Source organism: Gadus chalcogrammus, chromosome 12 (assembly GCF_026213295.1).
Source record: "Gadus chalcogrammus isolate NIFS_2021 chromosome 12, NIFS_Gcha_1.0, whole genome shotgun sequence".
In the NCBI taxonomy this organism is placed as follows: domain Eukaryota; kingdom Metazoa; phylum Chordata; class Actinopteri; order Gadiformes; family Gadidae; genus Gadus; species Gadus chalcogrammus.
This window is the reverse complement of record NC_079423.1, coordinates 3,704,285-3,730,154: the sequence shown is the minus strand read 5'-3', so window position 1 is coordinate 3,730,154 and position 25,870 is coordinate 3,704,285. Positions and strand designations below refer to the sequence as shown.

At 43.7% G+C, this 25,870-nt stretch overlaps 3 protein-coding genes across 3 annotated transcripts; 1 reads left to right on the top strand and 2 right to left on the bottom strand.

Annotated features, from left to right (window-relative positions):
* Positions 1 to 437: 437 nt before the first annotated feature.
* Positions 438 to 1,824, bottom strand: ddx49 (DEAD (Asp-Glu-Ala-Asp) box polypeptide 49). Its single transcript, XM_056604119.1, has 4 exons — positions 1,483 to 1,824; positions 1,250 to 1,373; positions 947 to 1,032; positions 438 to 577 (listed from the first exon to the last, which is right to left on the bottom strand). Exons 1-4 carry the CDS (start codon positions 1,595 to 1,597, stop codon positions 438 to 440), a joined length of 465 nt encoding a protein of 154 aa, XP_056460094.1. The 5' UTR covers positions 1,598 to 1,824.
* Positions 1,825 to 3,843: 2,019 nt separating this feature from the next.
* LOC130393019 (homer protein homolog 3-like) lies at positions 3,844 to 21,951 on the top strand. Its single transcript, XM_056603581.1, has 10 exons — positions 3,844 to 4,347; positions 11,633 to 11,789; positions 12,061 to 12,192; positions 12,696 to 12,803; positions 14,590 to 14,598; positions 15,982 to 16,121; positions 19,114 to 19,273; positions 20,480 to 20,581; positions 20,700 to 20,780; positions 21,660 to 21,951. Exons 1-10 carry the CDS (start codon positions 4,334 to 4,336, stop codon positions 21,843 to 21,845), a joined length of 1,089 nt encoding a protein of 362 aa, XP_056459556.1. The 5' UTR covers positions 3,844 to 4,333; the 3' UTR covers positions 21,846 to 21,951.
* Positions 21,952 to 23,817: 1,866 nt separating this feature from the next.
* Positions 23,818 to 25,462, bottom strand: uba52 (ubiquitin A-52 residue ribosomal protein fusion product 1). The gene is made up of 5 exons (XM_056603582.1): positions 25,367 to 25,462; positions 24,861 to 24,971; positions 24,445 to 24,531; positions 24,230 to 24,332; positions 23,818 to 23,969 (listed from the first exon to the last, which is right to left on the bottom strand). The coding sequence occupies exons 2-5, from the start codon at positions 24,961 to 24,963 to the stop codon at positions 23,876 to 23,878; spliced, it is 387 nt and encodes a 128-aa protein (XP_056459557.1). The 5' UTR covers positions 24,964 to 24,971; positions 25,367 to 25,462; the 3' UTR covers positions 23,818 to 23,875.
* Between the last annotated feature and the right edge of the window lie 408 nt (positions 25,463 to 25,870).

The following is a 25,870-nucleotide window of genomic DNA, read 5'->3' as shown; positions in this document are numbered from 1 at the left end:
AGCCCTTTCTATCGACATTTGAAAAGGAAACCATGTCCTTACAAGTTATTCAGGTAAACAATGACGGCGTTGGAAATCTTGTTCCACCGCTGGCTTTTTTTTGTGGACTGGCTTTGGAAAATGCAAAGCACGCAGGCGAATCTGCATCCATGACAATAGCATACTGCCTGAGAATGCAGTATCGCTGTCAAACATGTCCCTGGGAAAAGTAACATTGCGCCAATTACTTTGTAACGCATTACACACACAACACTTTGTCTACCGGTCACACGGAAACGTCAAAATCCATACCATAGCATAAAATTCACACCGGTGTACTTTCTACACCGTACACCCCTCAGAGCAACACGGACACATCTAAAGACGCACAGCACGCACACACACACACTGACCTGTATAGACAGTTATACACTAATGCTCAAGCGGGAGCTAGGGTCCTAGAGAGCGACTCTTACCAGAAACTGTATCCTTTTCAGGCTGAAGGTGTTGGAGCTACGGATGTGGTCCGCCAATCTTCCCGGTGTCGCCACGACAACGTGAGGTTGCCGCGACAACTCCAAGGACTGTGTCACCATGTCTGATGATGCAACATAATGGTCAGTTGTTGCCGGTGGGATAAGTCATCGTAATGATGAGTTAGAATGTACTGCTATGGGGAGAGATAGGATAGACTGGTGGTAAGGGTGTTTGACTCCTGAAACCCCAGTCTACCAGTAGGCATCCCGGGGCAAGATGCCCTAGTCGGCTCCTTAATGACTTGGGTGTAAATCTAAGTCTCTTTGGATTTAATGTGTCTTTTTTTAATGTGGATTTTAATGTCTGCTAATTTAGTTAATGGTGGCATAATACAGTCATTAATGCATTTCTACCTCTTACGTTAACTTTTCTGGGGCATGAATAAGTCATGGTTCTGGAGCAGGTTATGGGTTCAAGTGGAACCACTTACCCATCCCACCCACGACGATGCAGTCCCGCAGGCCCAGGGGCTTGCCAATGACCCGGAACTGCTCTGCGATCTGATATGCCAGCTCCCTGCCAAACAAACCACATCCCCATTAAGGGGAGGACGACTACAGTAGAATATGTCATTTGTAGAGAAGTAATGCTTCCTTTCTATAACTTATGATCAGCCATGTGTTAGCTACCTGTTAAACACATTTATATTGTGCTAATAACTAATTATCCTTAGTAATTAATGTCGGTCATGATTTGCTTTGTTGGAGAAGTAATTTCTTGCGGAGGTGCCAACCTGGTGGGTGTGAGGACCAGGCAGAAGATACCGTAGGGGTCTTGGGATAGTTTCTGTAGCACCGGCAGGACGAACGCAGCAGTCTTTCCACTGCCCGTCTTGGCGCAGCCCAAACAGTCCCGACCTGAACAACACATCTCTTAAACATCGATTTCCAACTATTTACATGATTGGAAAATGTGCCTCTGTGGGGTCTGAACCACAGACTTTAGGAAATAAAAGAGCGGACTTGCCTTCGAGAATGGGTGGCATGCAGTTCTCCTGGACAGGAGTGGGTTTGTTTATTCCTAGTTGTTTACACTGCTTAATCAGCCAGTCGGCCAGGCCAAGCGAGGAGAAATCCGACATGGTGACGTTTCCTTGGCCAACTTTTGTATACAAGTCTGCTTCTTGGTGGTTTGTTCTAATAGAAAATCACCTTGTCGAATGCTAAAAACACATCCTCGTGGCTAAACTTTAAACAGTCGCCTGCTGATGACGTAATACATGTATCGCCAACACCCGCTTTCTGATAGGTTCTCTCTCCCCAGACTCTTTCTCTGTCTGGTTTAGTGGGCTATAATAATAAAAAATTTAAACAAAAATCCAATCGACTCTACTTCTATACATTACTCATTGTGTGGGCGGTCCGGAATAATAACATTATAATATACTCCCCTACTGACTATGTTTTTACCGCTTCGTCCTGGATTGACCGAGATCTGTCCCAGCACGCTGTTTGCTGAACAGGGAGGCTCTGTATGGCACTGTTTTCTTAGCGAACCCCTGTCCAGTTTGAATCACCCGTTATATGGTCTACATACATAGACCTACATGTTGTAACTTGGATAACATAAGGGATTACAATTATGATTTTGTGTAGTTGAAGCGTCATCATTTTTTTTTTTCTCCAAATGACAACTGTCTTTATCAGGGCAACGCCCTGAAGGCTACTCAAGATGCATCACATGATCATGATTAATACAGAAAGAGTGAGGGTTAAAGTCAGGGCCTTAACGGCTATCAAACAAAGAAGTGTTGTGTTCAGAGATGGTCAGAAATGCTCCACATTTTTTATGTTGGGTTTTATTTCTCCGGACATTATGACAGTTTAGTTTAGTTGTGGGAGTAAAGCAGAGATACATTCCCTTGCATCAACGAAACGCCTTGTGGAGTGAACATGCTTGTTTAACACCACTCAAACAATAAGCCTACCCTACATACATGCAGCCCCCTGAAACCCCTCCCCCACCATTTCATCAATAATTGATTCTGATAGGCTATATGAATTTCGACCCATCATTTCTTACCGTGTTCCGATTCACGAGTCATGTTCCATCAGGTATCTTTCATTTATTAAAATAAAAATAAAAACATATTACTGTTGATTTTTACATTCAATTCACAATTTTTGTTATTGTTTTATGGGCCGCCAATCCGACACGAGGCCAGTTGCAGATAGGGGCCCCTATTTATGCGACCCTTGCCAAAGATTACTTCTCCATTGGGCTATGGAGAGTTCATTGTTCCCCTTGTGAGAATTTATGGATTAAAGTGACTGTCTTGTCAACCAGTGTGTTGTATGCAATTAAATAGCCTAACGACTTTACATTATCTTAATGGGGTGCCTAGTTTATTTTTGCTTTTAATTATGTGTTTATTCCATTCTTCTGTAAAGTTGGCCTCCTTTTTCCCCAGGTTGTTGCTGGGTCGGAGTATGGGTCAGTAATTGTGTGTGTGTGTGTGTGTGTGTGTGTGTGTGTGTGTGTGTGTGTGTGTGTGTGTGTGTGTGTGTGTGTGTGTGTGTGTGTGTGTGTGTGTGTGTGTGTGTGTGTGTGTGTGTGTGTGTGTGTGTGCCCGCGCGCGTGCGGGGGTTCTGCAGGAGCCATATGTGGCCCTGTCCTTTGTGCACCACCTGACTGTCAGCTTTGATTAATAGCAAATCCAGGCAGATTTGTCCTCCACCAGGAATCGCAGATTTTTCTCCGGCTTTGCAGCAAATTGCCTTGGCCTGCGCCGTGCCCTTTAGACAAACGTGAAAGTCGTTTAGATGTATCACAGATCTATTCTAGGGTGGCGTGCACATGCACATACACATTGCACACTGACGCACTCAGGCGGAGATTTCTTATCAGGCCACTGAACATTATTCGTGCGCAGAGAGACATATGAGGCATCAAATATACTATCCAGATAGAGACAAATCTGTGTTGATTCTACACCCCAAATCATCATTTGGATCAGAATATCTGGCCCCAGAGGGAAAACGACGGACACTGGAATTAATTAAATGAGAGGAAAAAGCATAATCGATGTTAACTGACACGCCATCAGATAAACAGAGGCAAGTCCTGATGTGCTTTTAAATCCATTACACGATTTGCCAAAGCATTTACCAAGCATCCATTTGGATTATGTTATGTCTCTGTATACATGATCGCTCTAAGCTTCTGCCCTACTATATTTCTGAAATCTCATAACCCGGATAGAGTTTATACGACAGCCCCGGGCTAATTCAGTAAATTATATTTCGTATTCTCTGACATAGGAAGTTGGACGGGTTATATATTTGTGTAACGGTGTGAGGCCACCAGAGGGCGACCCAGAGGCCCCTGGATTCCCGTTGTGAGCTTGAGAGGCAGGGGCTCCTTGAGATCCTGGATCATATCTGACCGAGCAGCAACACGACAGAAGTGGAGAGAAGGGCTTTGACGAGACACCGAGCACGGAGCGCACAGGACCGCGTTTCTTGGCTCGCTTTTCTCTCCGGATCGAAGCTTTTAATGTGTCCCTGGAAATACCAGAAGGATCCAGTGTTCATCGGAGGGTGAAACAAAACGGTGTTTGATGCAAAAACCGAGGACAAAGGGAGGACGACTACTAGGCTTAACTAAAATTGGTTTAAGTACTACTTTTTGGGGGGGAAAGGGAAGAATTTGATCGGAAGTGATCCGACTCAACAGATTGCATAGTTTGGGGAATGTGCATTTAATGAAGTGATCAGGCGGCAGGAGGGCGCTGGAGTTTACTTGGAGGTGAAAGTGAGTGAATCTTGTCCGGCCGGAGGACGATTGGGACTCAAAACGCAGCAGAGAAGCGGGATCGATGCCGAGCATGGGGTGAGTTCAGCCTCCCTCCACTGATATTGAGTTGCCTCTGAGGGAAACCCGAGACGTGTCAAAACAAAAACTTTCGTTTTAGCCCCTTTTTAGTTTGGCTTCGTCTGAACAACCATCTGCTTTTAATGAAAGTACATAGCCTACCGTGAAAACAATGACAAGTGGAGTTGCTTCGGCCATTTCTACAGAATTGTTTTCCTTTTAATTAACATGAACGATTTAGGGCAAAATCGCATATTAACAGTTTCTTATGCCAGGTCGTGTTGTTATGGCCATGTTGTGTTTTGCTCCCCACTGTGACCTACTTTCACGAATTCAGCATCGATAATGGTTTGGATCTAATTTATTTTCGACCCTGGTATTTGTGGTCAAGAGAGGATCGCCTTAACACATTTTTTTTACATTGCATATACGAAATAACAAGCGGAATCCTTAAGCCGTTGGTGATGTGGTCCCTTTTATAGCAGGATACACACATTAAGAGGAAGAAAGCAGTGACCCGTATTGTGGTGACAACACTGCAACTCGTCAGCTGGCGCCCATTTAATGGGAACTGAGAGCGGAGCAGGAGCCAAGTATTTAGAACTACTACTGTACTACTCTTGAAATACCTGGAAAATAGCCAGCTTCAACACGCCACTCACTCCTGGCAATGCCTGCGTTTATTCACTTACTCCGGTTGCCTTGGTAAGAGCAGTGTTATTAAATGCCCTCATGAATCGCAGTTACAAGCACTCCTGCAAGATCATCGTGAACATCAAATAGTTAGCGCCCAAAGATCCGTATCGCCTCGTTGAATTATAGATGTACACCAATCTTGTCTTGTAGACAGAAGGCCCCTTTTTTGTAATGCAGTGTGCGATGAGAGGGAGAAAACGACAGCTCCTGCATCACAAAAACAGCTCACAGATCGGTTCTTCTACTCTACAACACTTGCAGCCGCCAAACTGTCCTTATGTGTGTTGGACCAAAGTGGACACCAGAACTCAGAGCAGTCTGCTCCTTGATTAAAGTTGAATAACATGGGCCATCAAGACTGTTATTTAAAATAATAATAAATAATAAACCACCAGTGTTTGTTGTGAGGATAAGGTTTTTAGAAATATGCTACTGTAATTGCTGATTGGCTTTAGTGCCTGGTGATGTCACCTGCGCAAATCAACAACTTAATCCAGAGATGGCGCTGCACTGCAGTTTAAATTAGTGTTTGGTTCCTCATGGATATGTGTGGCAGAACACTGTTATGGCACCTGTTCAAAGTTGGGTCTTTGTCTCTTACCCTGTCTGTCTTCCTGACTTTCTATCTATCAATTTCCACTGTTTTCTATAACAGCAGAGGAGAGCTGGCCAACGAATAAAAATGTATCCTCTTCAGCGAGACCGGTACCCCTGCCGCTTCCTTCCAGGTCCCCTTCACTGCATATCTTGCCCTCCTCCTCCTCCTCCACTCGACACCCGCCTCTTACAGTCGAGGCTTACATGCTGTCAACTCACTAGATATCTCCTTGGTTGCCATGCCAAATACTTTTCCGTGGTGGGGGTATCTGTTCTGTGCACACTCACCCTGAACCTGGGCCCTTGGCATGGTCGGAGGTTTTGACCCGTGGAAGTATTTAGTTGGGCTGTAGGGTATAAGCTGCGGTCTATTTACCCCAGTGTGACTGCAGAACAGTGGTTTTGTGTCTGGCTAATTGAGTCAAAAGGCTTCCTGGGTAGGAGGATACTAGTGTGGAATGCGGTACATCACAATCGGACCCTGAAGTGCAGAATTAATGAAGGATTTTATTCATTGATTTTATTCATTCAAGAGTAATTGTATTTGACTGGACTTCCCCCCCCCAACCCTCCTCTTTCTTTTTATAGAAGATCACTTCTTAGAAATTTTCATCAGCAAGATATTTTGTCTTGACTTGAGAGTAGAAACATTTCTCTCTTTCTCACTCTCTCTCCCTTTCTAGTCGCCCGCCAGACACCTCTTTTATTTTTTTTAAGCAGCTGACCTTGACTGAGTCCTGGAGAGCTCACACTCTGAAGCATTACCTTGAGATAATCTCTGCTTGTTGCTGTGGGTATCTTGCATCTGATGTTTGGGACATTGCCAACACCGTAACCCATCTTGGTGACGTGGCAAAAATGTGTTTCAGATAATGTGACATTGTTGTCGAAAATATTGGAGCTAGTTTTCCCCAACCGGGCTCTGTTGCTGTGGTATGTGCGGGGTATCATTTTGCAGATTGGGGCTGCAGCACGTGGCCAGCAGTGGAATGCTATCAGCAGAATGCTACAAATCACAATGCTAACATCAGTCAGTTGAGAATTGGGTCCAGATCATGCAGTTTAAGGTATCCCTTAAACTGCGTGTCCCTTGAAGTGCATAGCTCTTAATGAACCCAGTATTCTCATCCTCATCAGCCTCATCAAAAATTCACGTTTGCGTTTCGCAATGAATATCAGTCTTACCTTGGCTGGGCAGTGATTTTTTTCAAATATGTTCATTGATCAAAAAAACCATGATTAATTTGAGGTAAGCCTTCTTTACAGAATTCTGTTAATCTTTCAATGTTACTATTCAGTCTATTTCGGACCAAAACTTTTTGAATGCAACGCTTTCCTACAGCGCCGCAATAGTTTTTTTTATTTCGGCAAAATACATGAGCTGAAACTCCCTCCCACTAGCACTGATTGGTCCCCTAATTTTTGTATTTTTGGAAAAGGCTTCAACGTGCCCAAGGCCTGACTGATCTGAGAGAGTAACAGAATCTCAACACACAAGATCAGGATTGTCTCATGAGGCTAGAATCCAGCTGGACACAGGAATCATTTCCTACAGTCTGTTTCTCCTTCTCTTACCAGAGCAGAGAGCAGCTTTCTGTCTTAAAAAACACCCACACAACCAAAAGCACATGCAAATACCTGGAATCTTTAATCATGCACAAATGGTTTTCATAAATATGTGTGAAATAACACTTATTTATTTAAAAAGCAGGATGCACGGCTATGTGGCGATCTGTGGAAGGATAATTTTGTAGAGGGCCAGATGTCGTTCATTGCATATTAAACGGACAATGGCGTGTAGCTTTAGCGATTCAGCCTTACCATGAAGTCGTACAATGATTATAATGAAGCCTTATAATTATGGTCCAAAATGTACTTTAGAAGGTTTCTTTTTAACCGCCTAATTGGAAACTTCTACCGGCCAAGCGATTGTTTGGGTGTATTACCTGGAATTGTTAATTGGGGCACTGAGTAGGGGACATCTGGTGATTGGGTTTGACAACTCCCTGGGTCTGAGAAATAAAGATGGTAAATGGATTGCATGCATATAGTGCTTTTTTAAACAATACACTATCCTTACAGTTGTACAGTGCAGCACCTTTTATTGATGGAAACGTCTCGGTCAGAGACCTAGTCAGACTGATCTGACGAGGCACAACGCCATTCATACACAGACGGTGGTGTCAGAAATGCAAGGCAGTAGCCAGGTTCGGTGTCTTGCTCAGATACACCTCAGCCAGGTATCGAACCAGCAACCTTCTGGTTCCCAAAGCAGACCGGCTCTACCCCATAAGCTACTACTTCAGTTTTGGGTGGTTTAAATTATTGGGGACCCTTTTTATGTTTTAAATAAGTTCCCAGAGACGGTGAACTTTGGAATGCCATCTTAAATGGCTGCCGAGACTCGTATCTGTTGGCATGGAGTTCTGCTCATCCCGATTTTAATATGCATTGTACAGACCATAAACATCCATTCCCCCTTCCATTTTGTGTGTGTGTGTGTGTGTGTGTGTGTGTGTGTGTGTGTGTGTGTGTGTGTGTGTGTGTGTGTGTGTGTGTGTGTGTGTGTGTGTGTGTGTGTGTGTGTGTGTGTGTGTGTGTGTGTGTGTGTGTGTGTGTGTGTGTGATGGCTAATATATTAAAATAGATGGAATAACATAAACAAGTCACACATGTAAAGAAAACAAGGATTGAACATTAAAACTGTCCAATAACATGTGAATTAAACCAGTGACTGTTGAATGGGCAACCGTGCCTTTGTTGTGACCAGTAAGAGAGGATTAGTCAGCAAACACAAACACCGTGTGTACATGTAGCTAGACAACAAATGTCTTAGTGTGTTACTCTATGTAATGCTTGCTGTAGGCTGACAATGCCAAAGAGTATCATGTTCACTCTGATATGAAAGGATCAATTGCATTAAATCGAGCAGTATTGTCCAATAATGCCGAAATAAATGTCTTCTTAGCCTTTTACTTTACTTTTGATTCATCTAGGGCTGGATGTTTATCTTTTAATTGACGAGTGATAATATTCATATGTATGGTTGTGTATTTTGAAATGCATTACAGTGATTATTCTCTTGTGTTTAGAGTCAAGGGGATATCGAAAGATGGAAATGGATAGAAAAATGATTCACTCAAAGAATATTCACTGTAATTCAAACAGAAATTAGAAGTTGTATGTTTTAGTGTTAGTATGGATTACACACACAGACACACACACACACTCATGCTATCTGATTAGCGCCTGGCTTGGGTGTAAACATGACCTGCATAAATTAACATTAATCTATGCACGCACGCAATGCAGACTCGCACGCATACGCACACACGCAGTTCTCAATGTTATTCTAGGCCTGGGTCTTTTTTCTATCGTTTATACTAGTCTTTAAATTGATCGCATGATTGTGAAATAAGAATATGGACTCATTTTGATCCTTCTAAGGATATGTAATGCTAAATGTATTTGCATAACGAAAGAGCTTTAAGATAGTGCAGACTAGGACCAAATGTCAGGTATACTTTACACTTGTGTTCACTTCACAATGTTACTAATTGTTAATCCGCAATTCGATTTTCTCGCCTTTTTCTGCACGGAACCAGAGAGTACCCTTGCTAGATGAAGACGTGGGTGGATGTGTTTCATTCTTTAGACTCAACGAGTGAAAAGTTTGTATTATCACGTTCAGGGTTGTGAAATTGAAAGCACACCATTGTGCAGTAGTCGTATGTTTTTGAACATCAAGGCTTTTGTCAAGCACCACCTCCTTGCCAAGAGATAAAAGTAAATCTGACCCTGGATGAAATAGACAGTAAACTAGATGTGCATTCTATTACTATTCATTTAATACACAACAGGGCAGACAGGAAGGCAGGCAGCCAGGCATAGACAGGCACGCAGGTAGGCAGACACAAACACACACACACACACAGACAGGCATTCCAGCTTTTGTCTTCTTTTCCAATAGCTGAACGACCTATCAATCAAGGTTGATGGCATTAAGAGCATGATGTTATGGGATATGACTCAGTGTTGATGTTTAAACTTTCAGTTTATGAGTTATGGTGCAGCTATCCTTCAAGACATCATAATCATTTTATTAAGATGCTGCTTGATAATAAAGGGCGTCTATACTGCAGGAACCACTCTTTAATATCCTGACCTAATATCGAGTGCTTTGTGATCATATGCCTGAACGGTTGCCTGCCAAGGCTTTAATAGGATGTGTAATAGTAAAGTGCCATAACTCTCAGTTTTCCAGTACACCCACATCTTGTACTGGTGGGAACAGAGAGCTGCCATATACAATCACAGTATTGTACTGATGGATACTGGGAGCGTCGCAGTAAAACCATATTCATCTACTGGTGGTCACTGACTGGGAGCTTCATAATACAAGCACAGTCTGCTACTGATACAAGGAGCTGCCCAGTACATTCACCATCCTCCACTTTGACCCCAGTACAACCACATTCTTATACTATCGGACACTTGGAACCGTCTATCTAGTAAAACCTTTTTCTGGCAGACTGGAACTGGTGTTTTAAGTTTATTTGTCTCAACCGAATGTCAGGGAGCTCAGAAACAGCTTATTAGGATGAAGGGGAACCTGGCTGTTGCTAGGCGATGGAGAGATGCTGGCAGTATGTGGTTTATTGCTTGTACAAACTAGTGAATGAAATCCGAATTTAAAACGCACCTATTAGGGTCGCGTAACAAAGGCCAAAGTTCACAGCGGATTAAAGAAGTGGCCAGTTCTAATGGAGGTATAGGTCTAATCTTGTCTTTCGCTCCCCTCCACGCCACGTCTTCATCTCCTACCCTCTCAGCTATACTTCTCTTCTTCATCTCCTTCCCTCTCATCTCCACTTCCCTTCTTCATCTCCTCCCTTCTCAACTCCCCTCATCTCGCCCAAACCCCCCTCTCCTCTTTCCTCCTTTTCCTATCTTCCTTACCACTGCACTCTTCACCTCTCCTCTCAATCTACTATTGGCTTTGCTCCTCTCCTCTCTTCTCCATCTCCTATTGGCTTCGCTCCTCTCTTCTCTTCTCCATCTCGACCTCCATCGCCTCTCATCGTATCTCTCTCTCTCTCCACTTCCCACGTTTCCCACCACAAGGCCTTGTTCACACAAACCCAGCTGTGGTTTGTATGCAAATGTGATTCCCGCCAAATGCAGCCCACCATTGTTTTTCAGTGGGACTCGTGGCCTACATAGAACCGCTGTTCTCCTTTCCCTAAGCTATCATCAAAGCCATGCCTTTCAGCATTCTGCTCGTAAACACTAAATATGGCTGAGAGGGAGAGATAACTACTAATTACATATTTCAGTGTTCCATATCTAACTATATACTAGCTGTGTTAATGTGCCCTTGTGTTGGAGCTGTACGGGCGTTTTTAATTCCTGCAGCTTGTGTTTGTGTAGGGCTGGCGCAGAACTCTGCCCACAGCCCAGCTACTGCAGCACAATGAACGGATTCACCCAGATGGTCTGGCCTCCAGCTTCTCCCTATCTGGCCATCTCTTTCTCTATCTCTCTGTCTAGCTCTCTCTCTTTCGTTCTCTGTCTCTCTGTTTAGCGCTTTCTCTGCCGCTTTCTCCTCTCACTCTCTCTTATCTCCTCGTGGTCTCTCTCCAACCATCAAATCATCATGAAGTCTCTTCCATTTGGAAAATAAGTTATTCGTCCATATTACCCCGAAGGCACATTTTCCCTGAATAAAAATAGGAGTTAAAAAGAGGATTACAGGGTAGGTTTTTATTTATTTTTAAGCAGTGCAATTGTCTTGCAGGCAACAGAACAGTTACATCCACTTCAGTTGTATCATTTGGATAAACGGTTTGTCGCTGATCCCATTAAACCCTACTCATCCCGTCACTGGCTGAATCCTTAACATAAGCATGATTTAGCTTGTTTCCATGGCGTCAATACATTTAAATGACAACAAATTCCAAAAAGCTAAAGCGTCATCTTAATGCTTATTTTGATGGCCCGGTGCGGACAGGGAACAGCCGCTGTTCAGCGCCAAGGCCCACGTGTTCCAGATTGACCCGGCCACCAAACGCAACTGGCTGCCTGCCAGCAAGCACGCCGTCAGCGTGTCCTTCTTCTACGACGCTAACCGCAATGCCTACCGCATCATCAGTGTTGGCGGGACAAAGGTGGGATCATGCCCATGCCAATATTCTAATATACTACCTCAACATGCTACTGTCACATAGCGGGGAAAAAGGGGGATATATTATTTAAATTGTCTAAAATTGTAATGACATTTGAAGGTTTTTACATTATCTGTATTACATAGCTGACAATGATACTGGAACGGGAAGTGGAAGGTGAATTTGTGTTAAGGCTATTTGTGGCAGCAGCAAGCAGTATGTTGAGCGTGTGTGTGTGTGTGTGTGTGTTTGTGCACGCGGGTGTGTGTACCAGGCCATCATCAACAGCACCATCACTCCCAACATGACCTTCACGAAGACCTCCCACAAGTTTGGCCAGTGGGCCGACAGCCGGGCAAACACAGTCTATGGTCTGGGCTTCTCTACAGAGCAACAGCTGCAGCAGGTAGTACCCAACACCCCAAATGCTAGCATGTAGCATCCACGCTAGCAAGCCCAACGCTTGCATTTAGCACCCATGCTAGTATTTACGAACCACATCGCACGCTAGCCAGTAGCGCTAAAGCTAGCAGGAAGCACGAGTGATAGTATGTAAAACCCACCCTTGACACACCCCCGCTGCTCCTCCACATCTGAAGTTCCTAACGGAAAAAAAAAGTTATTTGAATTGAAAAACCAAAAAACACGCTAGCCTTTAGCACTAATGCTAGCAAGTGAAACCAACGCTAATAGTTAAGAAACATCAGCCACACTAGCGGGTAGGAACCACCTCCCACCGTAGAATGTCAATCTCATGCTAGACCATTGTGTACATTTGGTTTAATTAATGCATCACACATCTTCCATTTTTCAGCGCTAATACTCATGAGAGGATTTTAGCTTGGATCAAATATTAATGAAACTATGATTACAACAACAACCGAAACTCCCCCGCCTCCGCTCTCACAGTTCTCAGATCAGTTCAAGGAAGTGCGGGAGGCGGCCCGGCTGGCCAGGGAGAAGTCTCAGGAGAGGTTTGAACTGACCAACCCTGCGCTCAACATCGCCGCCCCACAGGTGAGTCCTGGAACTCTAACACCGGAAAGGGAGAGGGAGTGAGCTATCCATTAATCTCTCTCTCTCTCTCTCTCACTGTTTCTCTCTTCAGACAGAGCTCTTCTTTTACCCAGGCAGACAGACAACCCCCTGTTTTTGTTTATCTTCTTACCAACACGCACGCACGCGCAGAGTGTAATCAGCCAGCACCACATGGCAGCAGACTCCAGTGGTGTGTATGGATTTCCAGATAGAACAGTCAGGATGGATTCTTAACTTTAGAACACTTCACCTGCTTCAGTCTCCAGACTGCAGGCCAGGCCCAGGCGACAGGAAGTCCACTTTTACTTGGCAGGAAGTTATTTATCATCCATTTAAAATACAGTGTGCTATAAAAAAAGTTATCGGCACACTTCCCTCTAATGGTACACTTTTTAAATACTTGAATTTAATCTCTCAAACATACACGAAAATAGTTAAGTACCTAGGTACTTCACGTCACTTAAACATATCGCACAGTATCAAACGCAGAGAACAACAGAACATTATCACTGCAGTTTGTACAGTACAACATGGCTACTAGTACATACAGCAAAGTGTACCTACTGTATATGCAGTACTACATAACCACACTAAACTAGATGAAATTGACTGTAGCACCATAGTTTAGTAGTAGGGTAATGTATATGGTACTACAGTATAATATAACATAACTACTCTATGCACTTTATAACAGAACAATGATACAACAGTACTGAATACAAAGTGTCACGACACTGCACTATATGAAGTCTGATAGATGACATTATTTGCCTCAACAAACATGGCGTCAACACATTCCCTAAAGGAGCCTCATCATCAATATTAACGTGAGGCGGAGATGAGTCTGTAGCTCAGCGAATGAATAAACCAGGAAGGACCCTAGTCTTCCTGGACCCACGTAAACCTGCTACATCCAGGTCCACAGCAGTAGTTAAAGTAAAAGTCCTTGCCGATTATTCCCTACAACCACCCAGCTAAATTAGATTTAGCCAATTGGCAGCAAAGGTAGAGCTAATGAGAGGTAATCAGCGCATTTCGTTCCAGCTTGAAGCAGAGAAGACGTGACTGCTGCTTTAACTTTGCTATTGGAATTTCCGCCTCCTACTCTGTATGTGGCTTGGACTGTTAAGAAACTCACACAAATACACGCATGCATACACACATGGATGAATAAGTAAAAGGAGACCCTGTATCGCTGCTTGCTGCCAAACAGTACCAATGTGAATATTTAATATGTTTCATGAGTTGGAGGAGACACATAGGGTTTTTATAGGTCTCTCCCAGGTAGGGAGTCGCCTGAAGAGCCCTCAATATGTCCAGCCTCTACTCCAAGGACTTTTATTTTGTATTTTCCACTATGGAGCTATGAATTTAATTCTTTCATTAATATTTAACTGAGAATTTACAAAGAGAGGTGAACCAAAGCACTACCAATTCCTTTGTTCATCGTTAAATAAATCTTTGATTAAATAAATCTAAATATAAAAAAAGGGTTTTAAATAGTTATTCAAGTTTAAGCGTTGGATTAAGCCTCTCCCAGTTAGTAGGTGGGGGACTTTCATCATTCAATACTTAAGCTTATATTGAGCCGTTTGTTTTCCCTGCATGAACTTTAGCTAATCAGATCTATTCTTTACTTATCTAATTGTATCTAATCAAATTTAAACATTGTCTCATTTGGTCTGTTTCATGTCCATATTGCTTGTTTAACTTCTTCTTCTCCTCTCGATCCTGCTGATGCATCATGGGACATCTCTCCTACCAGTTGTCCCAGGTGAGCCTAACGCCAGCATACCGCCAACGTACCATGCTCTGACCTCCTCCAGATCCATTACCCAGAATGCCGCTAAAAGCTAGAACCATGTATTTTCAATGGGGGTTGGGGGTTTAAAATCCCCTGCTTTAGTCTAACATGAACTCCCTTCCTCAATAATTTAACAGGAATCGGATCAAAGTCTTCTTTGCTAGTCCCAGCGAACTCTGCCAACGTCCGCATTGTAGAGCATTGTGACAAATAATGCTCTTCTAGTCTCTACGCACCGGTGGCAAGTCTAATAGGGCTAATGAAGCTACCGCTATCTTAATGGTGCTAAATGCAGTTATGTTTCTCTATGGAGTGGGCTAACAAGGCTAATGGAGCTAACTATACAGTGTTGGATGAGGTAACGTCTGTAGAGCGGATAAACAAGGCTTAGACAGCTAACTTGCTATGCAGTAAAGAGGGAGTGGGAAGCGAGAGAGTCCCTTCACAGTGGGATATTCATTAGCTATGTGCAATACGGCCTGATCCCCACGTATGTGAAGGCGTTTGAACCTAGGGTTACTAGCCGCGGATGAAGGGAGCCCAATAGGGGAGCCCAATACATACAAGTCTCTGAATTGTTTGTATTAGTCTCTGACTTGTTTGTAATCAGATTGATTATAAATCTTCAGTCAACACGATGCAGTGTTAATTCTGTAGGTTTGTTTCTGGCTTAAACACAAGCCATGCATCTTTTATGACCACTGACTTCAGAGCCTGGCCGAAGGTTTGAGCAAAAACTTTGATTTTGTGTTTGTGTGTGTTCATATATGTTAGATGGAGCAGGATGTAGGCAGGGAGTCTGTAGACTCTCTTAAAACATATTAATAATCCAGCAGCGATTAATAATCTAGGGGTTCCTTTTTAGCGGGCTTTACTGTCTTTCACACAAACGCAGAGAAAGAGAGGGAGAGACTTACACACACACACACACACACACACACACAGACACACAGACACACACACAGAGACTGAGGGACAGGGAAGGAGGGAGAGAGAGGTTGGCATTTAGCAATGGAAGTGGAAGTTGAGTAGTTTTCACCCTTACCTAAAGGGAGCCCCTCCATTAAACGTTGGCATGAAGAGCCCCAGTCCCCCAGCCCCACACTGTACCTCATACACAGTATGTCTAGTACTGTATACTGATGCGCTTCAGTGTAAGGTGACTTGTAGGTTTTAAAGTAAAATGATGGATATTCTGAGGTTAGCAATCACAAATGACATCAGACCGCGGCTGAAAACACTTTCTCGCTCTCGCTCTCCGTCTGTATCTCACCCTCTACATTTCTCACCTTCTCTCTCTCTCTCTCTCCCGTCATCTTTCTCTCTCCCTCCTGGCTCTGGTCGGGGCTCCAGGAGCTGTCTGAGGACCGCCACTCTCCCCCACCCCTGCTGACGGTGAATGGGCCGTGCGAGGACAAGCTGATCCGCAGTCGGAGCGCCGAGGTGGAGCTGACCACGGAGAAGGAGAGCATCAAGAAGATGCTCTCTGAAGGGTAACTCCACTCTGTGCTAATCCGCTCAGAGGAGCCGGGTGGAGCTGCTCCCCGGTTTTAAGCTCTTCACCCCAGGCGGAAACTTCAGGGGTGAACGTGAGGTTGAAAGGGTAACATGCTTCAGTTTCATGTGAGGTGTTTGAGTTGAAGCAGGGTTGGAACTTAAGGGGGGGGGGGGGTCACGTTTTATTTTCAACCGGCTCGTTGCTTGGAGTTGAAGAAAGTGAAGAAGCTGCGTGTTTAAGTCTCAATCATGTTCTAACTTCCCTAGAAATGTGCCTCAAAAAGTCCTGTTTAGTCGGGGACCTGAATCTTAAGCGGGTATTTTGTTTTGCATTTTTATTCAATAAATATTACATGAAAGCTGCAATCAGCAATGCACCCCTCTGATTGGGGTGATTGCCCACTATGTTTTGATTAAAAAGTGTTTGGACTGAGGCTTATGGTTCTCAGGTATTTGTTTGACTACTGGCCATTGCAATAGATTAGATTAATGAGAACCATGAGACATCCAAATTTAATCAAAAGAAAGTGGGTTGAGTAAAAAATTGCTGATTGCAGCTTTAATACAATAAATACCAGCGCAATGTAGCGCCCACTGCAACTCGGCTACCATGGAGATTTCCACGTCATTGGGTTCCTCCAAACTCCAAACTGACTGGGAGAGAAAAGATCCCTGGGTGGTTGGATGTTTTCACTTTAGAATCAAATCAAACTTTATTTACAGAGCCCTTTTGGTGCAATACAAAGTGCTTAACAAGGGAAACAGCACAACAGGAATAAGAATTGAGTTTAGAACAAGTCAACCTCAGAATCACAGAGATGCAGTATAAATCAGTCACAGAAATACATTTAATATGTAGGATAAAACAAGGACAATTTCACATTAAGTGCTTTATAAGGAATATCAAACGAAAAAGTTGATTGATATTGTTTACACATATAAGATTTTGATGTCTTCAGGCGCATTGTTCCAGAAGACTGTAGACACTAAATTACTCCATATTCTTCCAGCACCTTTGAGTTGGAATGATCGGGCAGTTGGTGGGTAACGGCGGCTAACTGCTACGCTAGGACAGGGACAACTGCAGGGAGACATAATGGCAGTTAGCATTAGGAAGCCCCATTAAGCACGTCTAGAACAGGGTGCAGTCCGCGCTATATTTAGAACGTCTACAAACTCACTGATCCTTGCTTAGGAAAACCACACAAAACTTGATCCCGAACTCTAAAAGATCTTTACCATAAAATCGTCTGCGCTGACAAAAATATCGTAGGTTAGGGCTGAGATAAAAATCAAATAGACAAAATGTGCCTAATTTGCATTATATTTTACGTTGCAATTTAATTTGCATTCATAAAGTAGCTTTTGTGAAATTGTCAGACAGCAGAGCAAAGGAAACAATGTGTTTATCTTTGTGTTTGTGTACTCATGTGTGTCAATTTTTCAACCTCCTCAGTGAGTCAGTCTATTAAGCTGGGGATGGGGGGGGGTTCATGGTCACGTCAATGGTTGCTATGGTGAGTAGAGTCCTAAGTGTATTTGCCTGCTGCTCAAATTAACAAAATCATATTAATGCCAATAACTCCATATGGGGGCTTTATTATTAAATATATATGTGGTGATGGCCATTCCGCAATTTGGGAAGGTTAGTGTTTTTCCAAAATCCTAAGAGTTTAGAGTAGGAGAGATGGAATGTCGTCAGTTTGAATTTGCATTGGAAGCTTATAAAGGACATTCATACATATAAAATACATCTAAATCAGGAATTTAGTTATCTTCAAAATAACATTCATGTTTCATTATTGGAGTACCAGGAGAAAAAACGAAAATAAATATAAAACTATGAAGTGATGCAAGGTTGTGCATTGCACATGCAAGTAAGACATGATGATCCACATACATAATGAAAGTATTTTAGTTTGAGTTTGACGCCGGTTAACCTAGTTGTCATTCGACCAAAATAATGACTTGGGAGTCAAGCATTTCCTGGCGTGGAAGAAATGCCTGCGCCTGTCCTACCCATCAGCCCCTGGGGCAGCCAACGCTCCAGCACTCTGGGAGTTGAACTGGAAATGAAAAAAGAAAAGTGTACACATATAGAAAAATATCTTAGCCATTCCACCAGGTTGTCATGGTTACAGAGGTTGCTTTCCTAAAAGGCCATGAAGGGAATCGAGAACGGGATGTGCGCAATACATCTGCAATGCCGGGGTATAATCAAGTCCCTTCTACCGTCAGAAAGGATCATGAGTCTTAGGAGTTCAATCTCACTGTGGACCCTGAGGGGAGGGAAGGAGCCCTTTGTGGCAATGGCCTCCATAGCACCACTTCTGTAGTACTTTACCACTATCTTGTATAGAACACTATCCTATCTACAGTGTTGTTCTACAATAGTCTATGTTATGACATGTAACTAGGTCTGTGCACTCATATGTGCTGTCATGTGTGGTGTTGTGTTTCCATGTCTGTTGTGTCACTGTCTGTTTTGCGTTACTGTGCTTGTGTTGTCTTGTGTTACTATGGCTATGTCCGAAATCCCTTGCTCACTCATTCTCTCATCCGAATATAATGAGCACTATATAGATCACTACAGTGTACAATGCGCGGAATGGGGTCAGTAACTACGAGCCCGAACTCTATTCAGCATAGATGTCGCCAGATGGATCGTACATAACTGAAAATTGCTGTGCACCAAGGGTTATAGGGCATAATTAGTCATCAGCTGAACACTTCTTCAACAGTGTGTATTATGGGTATGAAGTAGTGGACTATATAGGGAACCAGAGTTGTACACTACAAACAAGCGCAACAAAATATGAATAGTGCACTGTAGTGAGAGATGATTCAGACGCGGAATAATAATGTGTTCCTGTTGCTATTTGTTGCACAGGGCTAGGTTGTATGGTATGTATTTTGTTGTGTTATCAGGTCCGTACTGTATTGTGTATTGTGTAAGGTGTGACTAACTGTATGTTGGTGTGTTGACAGGTCAGTGAGCTGTGAGCTCCACATGGAGGCGGAGCTGTTCACGCTGCAGGACAGCAACGCCAAGCTGGTGTCTGCTCTTCAGGAGGCTGAGAGCAGCGGGCAGATGTGGAAGAAGCAGCTGGCAGAGTACCAGGAGGAGACCGACCGCCTCCGAGAACAGGTCCGCTCACCTGACTGACTGCCCCATCTGACTGACTGACTGTCTGAGTTAGTCCTGTAATGCCTGTGTCTCGTCCGTCTAACCGTCCGAAAGTCCTGTTGGTCTGTCACCCTTTTTGTATAGGTGTCTCAATCTTCATATGCAGATGAGAGACAATTACTTTTTTGGTCAAGGTCCCCATCTAGTACCTTCCCATCTTTCAGAATGTTCTAAAGGTGTAACCTTCTAGAATGGGAATGAATGTAAGACCAGTGCAGCCAATCAGCTGTCGGTAATCCCAGAACTAAAGAGCTCAGTCAGATCATGTGATTTGAGTCCCAGACAAGAGGTGCTGGGTTCAATCCCCCAATTTACTCAGCCCAACCTGTAGGCATTGCTACCCCCCTACCTGTTCCTTTTTGACATTTATCTGAATTCAATGTAAGTCGCTTTGGATAAGAGCCTGCTAAAATAACTAAATAGCCCCACCCCACCCCACCCCACCCCACCAGTCCATGCTGACTCCAGCAGGTTCCTCTGGAAGTGGACCAGGGCTGCAGTGGCAGCCAGGGACACAGACCGACTTTAGAGGACAATACCCGCTCCCCTAGCCACCCACACCCTGCATCCCTCAGCTCCTGTCCCCGTCCTGACGGATAAGCCCAGCAGAGGCTGTAGGAGATGCCTGGCTGCTAGCCATGTTTGTGGTGTTTCTGATGCCGTGTTCTCCTGGGGTGGGTTCCACTAGCCCCAGAAAGTAGTCTTAGTCTGTTCAACTTTATAAATAAAACCCTAAGCCTGATGAGGCCGGTTCCACTCTTTAAGTTTGCAGTCATTCGACTTTGGAGTCCAAGTGTATGTGCTCCGTATATTGTGTGAGTGTGTGTTGTGTATATTGTGGGTATGTGTGTACAATGTGTGAAGCCTATGTCCCTGATAGCTGAGTAGGAAGGTCAGAGCTGTGTGTGTGTGTGTGTGTGTGTGTGTGTGTGTGTGTGTGTGTGTGTGTGTGTGTGTGTGTGTGTGTGTGTGTGTGTGTGTGTGTGTGTGTGTGTGTGTGTGTGTGTGTGTGTGTGTGTGTGTGTGTTTAAAGGGTATTTGTATTGTTTATAATGTGTGTGTCTGTGGGCATATATTATGTGTGTTTCAGTGTATATTATATGTTAATTTTGTGTTTATGTATGATGTGGATTATGTGTGGTTTTGTTTTGTCTGTCTGTGTTCCAGGTAGCTGAGCTGGAGGCCCAGAGCGTTGCGTCTGCCGGTTCGGATCCAGAATTGAGTCAGTCTGTAGAGACCCTGGAGGACTTGCTGAGAACCAAGGACCAGGTACAACACGCACGCACGCACGCACGCACGCACGCACGCACGCACGCACGCACGCACACACAGCAGACAGAGGTTTAAAGGAAGTGATGTCATAACCTTGTTTCTGTGCATTTTTCAGGAAATCCAGAGTCTACAGAGCAAGAAGACGGATGCCAGCGATCTAGAGCAGGAGAAAGAGGAAGCTATGCAGAGATTACAGGTGAGCAGACAGACTGGTACAAAGAGATAGGTAGAGAAACCGACGAGTAAAGTAACAGAAAGACACAATGAGGCAGGTCGAAAGACAGACATGTAGACAAGTGAAACAGTCAGACAGGTAGAGAGACGGACATTGGATCAGACAGACCAGTGAACCGATAGCTGAGCAGAACAACAGACATGTGAAGATATGCAAACGAGTGCAGCACCATACTGAGGCCAATCAGAACCATTCCTTTGCTTATTTAGCTTTCCCCTGCACATTTGAAGCACCGGTGAGCCCAAGGACGGAACGAGGTGGTGGATGTATTCCCCAGGGGAAGCCTGGAGATTGGCCCTAATGTATATTATATATCACCTCCATTAGCTCCTCGTCTCTCCCTCCCTAAGCGTCCTCCTCACTCCCCAGTCCCTAACAAAACACAACATTTACATTCACTGGATAAACCATTTGAGACGGAAGGCTGAGCAGTGTGTTTTATAGTTATACTCTGCAGCCATGCCTCTAATACTGATCTCGGCGCTTTAGAGGAAATTGGAGAGTGCAGTGTTTGGAGCAAGGTAAGCGGCTTTGATCAAGGGAGTTCTATGGTAGATTCAGCTGGATAAGTGTCAGTCACCAACAAGTAGAATTGATGTAACCTGCTGCATCTGTTTTTTGTATTAACTATTTTTGTCAGGGTTAGGAACGTAAGGTGACTTCAGATACATGTCATTAAGGAGCAGTGTAACATTTTGCCCGTGGAAACATGTACCATGAAGTATCAGAAATTTAGCTCTGACTAAATCGCTACGGGATTCATTGTGTCTTGTGTGAATATTATTGTGTGTGTGTCATTGGGTTTGCATCGTGTGTTTGTGTGTATGTGTATGTGTGCAGGAGCTGGAGCAGCAGAACGCAGTGCTGGAGGAGCGGGTCAAGAGCGCAGAGACGGACCTGGCGGCGAGCCAGGAGGAGAGGCAGCAGACGGAGGGGGAGGTCCAGCAGGCCATACAAGTTCTGGACCTCAAGATCTTAGACCTGAACAGCCTCAGGCAGAGCCTGTCCAAGCTCATCGACAAATAGCGCCCCCCACAGTCGGAGTTCTGCCCTCACAACCAGGAAGCAGGAGTGTCGCTCGGGATTTAAGTGTTCAAGTGTTCGTTATGTTTGAGTAGAGTGGAGGGGGGTGGGGGAGGGAAATGGAGGGCGGGGGGATGTTGTTCAAAGAGAGCAGTTTCAACAGAGCAGGGTAACATTGAATGCTGTTCAAATTCTCTCTAAATAAATATTTGATTATCCAAATGGGTCGAGTTTTGCTCTGCCATACTAGTTACCTTGTTCGGTCAAGTTTTGTAATCAACAAGGTTAAATAATTTCAGTGTATCGGGGATGTTAGCCCAGGGTAGGGCGTGTCGGGGATGTGAACCAGGTGGGGGTCTAAGATGGGTGACGGACTCTAGGTTCCTATACATGTCTGCATAGCTTTACAGGTCGGTACCCTTAACCATTGCCTGCCTCTACACCTTCTCTCTCTCATTAACACCTCTGTCTTTATGTTATTCAAAACAGAGAATTCTTAAATACAAACCTTGGAACTGGATGGAAATCTTGTGAATTATTAATGATAAAAAACGACTCCTCTTTTGGTAGTGACCACTTGGCTTTTATAGTCCTAGCTTTATGTTATTGTTACATTGCTCATGTTCCTTAACATTTCACTGACCTCCTTTTTTAGAAAAGTTCCCTCGTTAAGGCATTCAGGTTCACAGTGCCAGCAGCTAGCAGCGAAATGTCCTCAAACTGTCATCCGAGTTCTGAACATTTGCGGATGAAATTGTGGTTTGGTAAACAGGGGATGCAGCTGCTGTGCTTTGCTCTGGGGGGTGAAGCAGATCAAACTGGGTGGAGATAGAGGGAGTGGTGGTGGTGGTGCATGCAGGACGATGTAATGTGCCAAGTTAATTTGTTTACGTCAGTCAGCGTTCTGGACATGGAGTCTTCCTACGTCATGTCCTCTGTTTACGCACATCATATCTTAAAGAAAAGATGGCACTAGGTCATTGGGCTCTCAGGGGACGCCTGGAGCTGTTGTAAAGGGTAGATCACTGTGCATTAGCTCCAGTACAGACCCCAAGGCATAGTGAGGGTTAAAAAGCACAACCGTATTTAGTTATATTAATAGTACTAGCAACAATGCTTAGACAATTCCGCCCCGTATGTGAACTTGTGCGCTGTTGTGGGTTATGAATATATGTATCCAAACAAGGTACAGCACTATTACTAGCACACTGAGTAAAGATTTTTTGTAGGTACTGAAACGTGATTAAGATTTAGTTTTGTAAGTGGACGGATGCTGTGAGTTGGTCTTCAAGACCACCTCAGTTACAAGCCTTTATTTGTCTTATGGTACAAGTAGCGCACAAAGTAAGACTACATGAGAAAAGCATTTTGGTAAAATCAAGGACACTGTCAGCTTTACTCTAGTTTTTGCTCAGAGCCACCAGTTATCCGGTTTGAACATTTATTTCAGCACATTTATATGCTATGAGCTCAGTCCGTCACGTGTCTGCTTTGGGCATAGAAAATCCAGCTAGATGCAACAAGATCTTTATTTGGAGTGGCAGAATAGAGGCTAGTTTCAGAAAGTTCTGCTCTTGAAGACTGGAAAATGCACATCCCTTTTGGCTTCAGGTTCATTTACACTTGATTTAAAGGTTAGGGTGGAATTGAATGTGCTTTGAACAAGTGGTGAAATGGTTGTATAGCCATGAAACTGTACTGGATTTGTGATATAAGAAATGCACATTTGTATACAATTCAGAAATATTAAAAAGATTCAATCTTTAGCTTCAATTGTCTGTATTAAATGTTATGGATTCTTCTGACACTTTAACACAAAGTATTGTTTTTTGGGTTCCAACCCTTATGCTTAAAAAAACAAGCAATCCTCATACCTCAAATGATGTCTAATGCCTCATTGGGAGACCAACCAAGTAGTTGAAGCCATGAATGATAGTTGTTTTTTCCTCCCCCCACAAAGAGTAAACCAGGAAGATCTTTTTTTAACGTTTATTTTAACACACCACGGGTTGAAGAGCTAGAAGTACAAAAATCTACTTCAGCTTCTTCTTGGGGCGCAGGTTGTTGGTGTGTCCGCACTTCTTCTTGCGGCAGTTGACAGCACGGGGGTGGAGGCGGGCATAGCACCTGGAAAACCGAGGTCAGATTTTAGGTTACACCTTGCATAGTTCTCTACCTTAGGCCCATCCTGCAGGAAGCAAGTCACGTTCCTCATGCCAACTTAATACTAATTGTAGAAATAACCTAGATTTCTGTCAAGACTCAGTGATTTTACAAGACTACACCAATGTTGGGTCAACATTAACATCCCACTCGTTAAATCAAAACAGGTCATTAACCATTTATGGCAGAACTCATGGTAAATGATTTCAAACAATTTGGCTTACTTGCGGCAGATCATCTTGTCACAGTTGTACTTCTGGGCAAGCATTCTGAGGGAAGGCTCAATGATGCCACCACGCAGACGGAGCACCAGATGCAGGGTTGACTCTAAAACCGGAACAACCAGCCAAGAGTCAGCAGAGGATAGAATCTTGTGTACCAGAACCTGGAGATTGCGGTTTGAATTAGATCACAGGTGATGATAAGTCTAGACTTTTACCTTTCTGGATGTTGTAGTCTGAGAGGGTACGCCCATCCTCCAGCTGCTTGCCAGCGAAGATCAGACGCTGCTGATCAGGAGGAATTCCTGCGAAACAAAAAATCACCCTTGAGTAGTTGCCATGAAAACCCTGCTTTCTAATCCCCGAGACTACGACAGGCCTCTTCTATTGGAATTAATTGAAGCATGATCAAAACTAATATAAACTTCAGGAATCATCTGACAGAGCAGAGGACCAGGTATGTCCCAGATTTAACAGTGGGCTGGCCCACTCGCTACAATAATGAAAAAAATAACTCAGCAATGTAATGCGAGAATAATGAAGACCCATGAAGGCTCGGAAAGGGTTCAGCTCCAATCAGTGACTGACATCCTCATAGCCAATACTCCGATGAAGAAATGTTTTGACCGCTTACCTTCCTTATCCTGAATCTTGGCTTTGACATTTTCGATAGTGTCACTGGGCTCGACCTCAAGAGTGATGGTCTTCCCCGTCAAAGTCTTCACGAAGATCTGCATCTTTGCGGCTGTTGGGAAAAGTCACGATTAACATGTGGCTCACCAAAACCTGAAGTCGTATTTATCCTAAATGAGTTTCACAAAATAGTTTGACGAAGGTAAGTGGAACAACCATCGGCTTAAGACAGTATTCATCAGGTATAGCTAGAAAAAGATTCCCGCTAGCTGACGTGCCGTGGTTAGCCGTAGCAGGAGATACTGGATAGTGCGTGGCCTAGCCACATGCGGCCTATCGACGGTACAATACCCTGGATTTATATGTACTCCAGCGATCACAGCCAATAACTATGAGGTAGCGGTACAATAAGCGGAAACGGATCAACAATGGAACATTTCTGTAAGTATACAACTGTTATTTTATCCTTAAAATCTATAAAATAATATGGACAAAAGTTGCACCCACCCGGCCACTAGCTGAGCCTCAACGAAAAGAGAGCGGAAGAAGCGGAAGTTATATTACGTCACTTCCCGAACCAAAGTGCGTAAATATCGTTCGTTTTCTTTCTTTTTTTCATAGTTACATTTATTAAACTTCGCATGATATGGTATTATTATAATATCGAAATTTGACGATATGATATTATCATAACGTCAAATTATTATTGATATTAATAGGAGCGTTGGCAGATTCAGATATAAAGTCTCACTGCGCCCTGCTGGTGTAATTACCGCACTGCGCTAATTTGATTGTCAGTTGGTAATTATATCACATTCAATCTAATATAGCTTACGACTTACGACTTAACTGAAGAGTTTCTAAAATCAAAATATTTTATATCCTACTCAAGGGTAGAGAAAACATTTTAAAACCTTTTTAAATCAGTTGCGCCCGGCCGGAATAACATATAGGCCTGCATTTATTTATAATTTTAATTTAAAGTCCAAATGCAATGAGCTTATGTTGAAA

Excerpts from the sequence above, each read along its gene's own strand:
- LOC130393019 (XM_056603581.1), top strand. Across the intron at positions 11,790-12,060 it reads TCAGTGTTGGCGGGACAAAG|GCCATCATCAACAGCACCAT; the intron begins GTGGGATCATGC and ends TGTGTGTACCAG. Across the intron at positions 20,582-20,699 it reads TGCTGAGAACCAAGGACCAG|GAAATCCAGAGTCTACAGAG; the intron begins GTACAACACGCA and ends TGCATTTTTCAG.
- ddx49 (XM_056604119.1), bottom strand. The coding sequence starts at position 1,597 with ATGTCGGATTTCTCCTCGCTTGGCCTGGCCGACTGGCTGATTAAGCAG. Across the intron at positions 1,374-1,482 it reads CATGCCACCCATTCTCGAAG|GTCGGGACTGTTTGGGCTGC; the intron begins GCAAGTCCGCTC and ends TGTGTTGTTCAG. Across the intron at positions 578-946 it reads CATCGTCGTGGGTGGGATGG|ACATGGTGACACAGTCCTTG; the intron begins GTAAGTGGTTCC and ends TTGCATCATCAG.
- uba52 (XM_056603582.1), bottom strand. The coding sequence starts at position 24,963 with ATGCAGATCTTCGTGAAGACTTTGACGGGGAAGACCATCACTCTTGAG. Across the intron at positions 24,333-24,444 it reads AGACTACAACATCCAGAAAG|AGTCAACCCTGCATCTGGTG; the intron begins GTAAAAGTCTAG and ends TTCCGGTTTTAG. Across the intron at positions 23,970-24,229 it reads GACAAGATGATCTGCCGCAA|GTGCTATGCCCGCCTCCACC; the intron begins GTAAGCCAAATT and ends TCGGTTTTCCAG.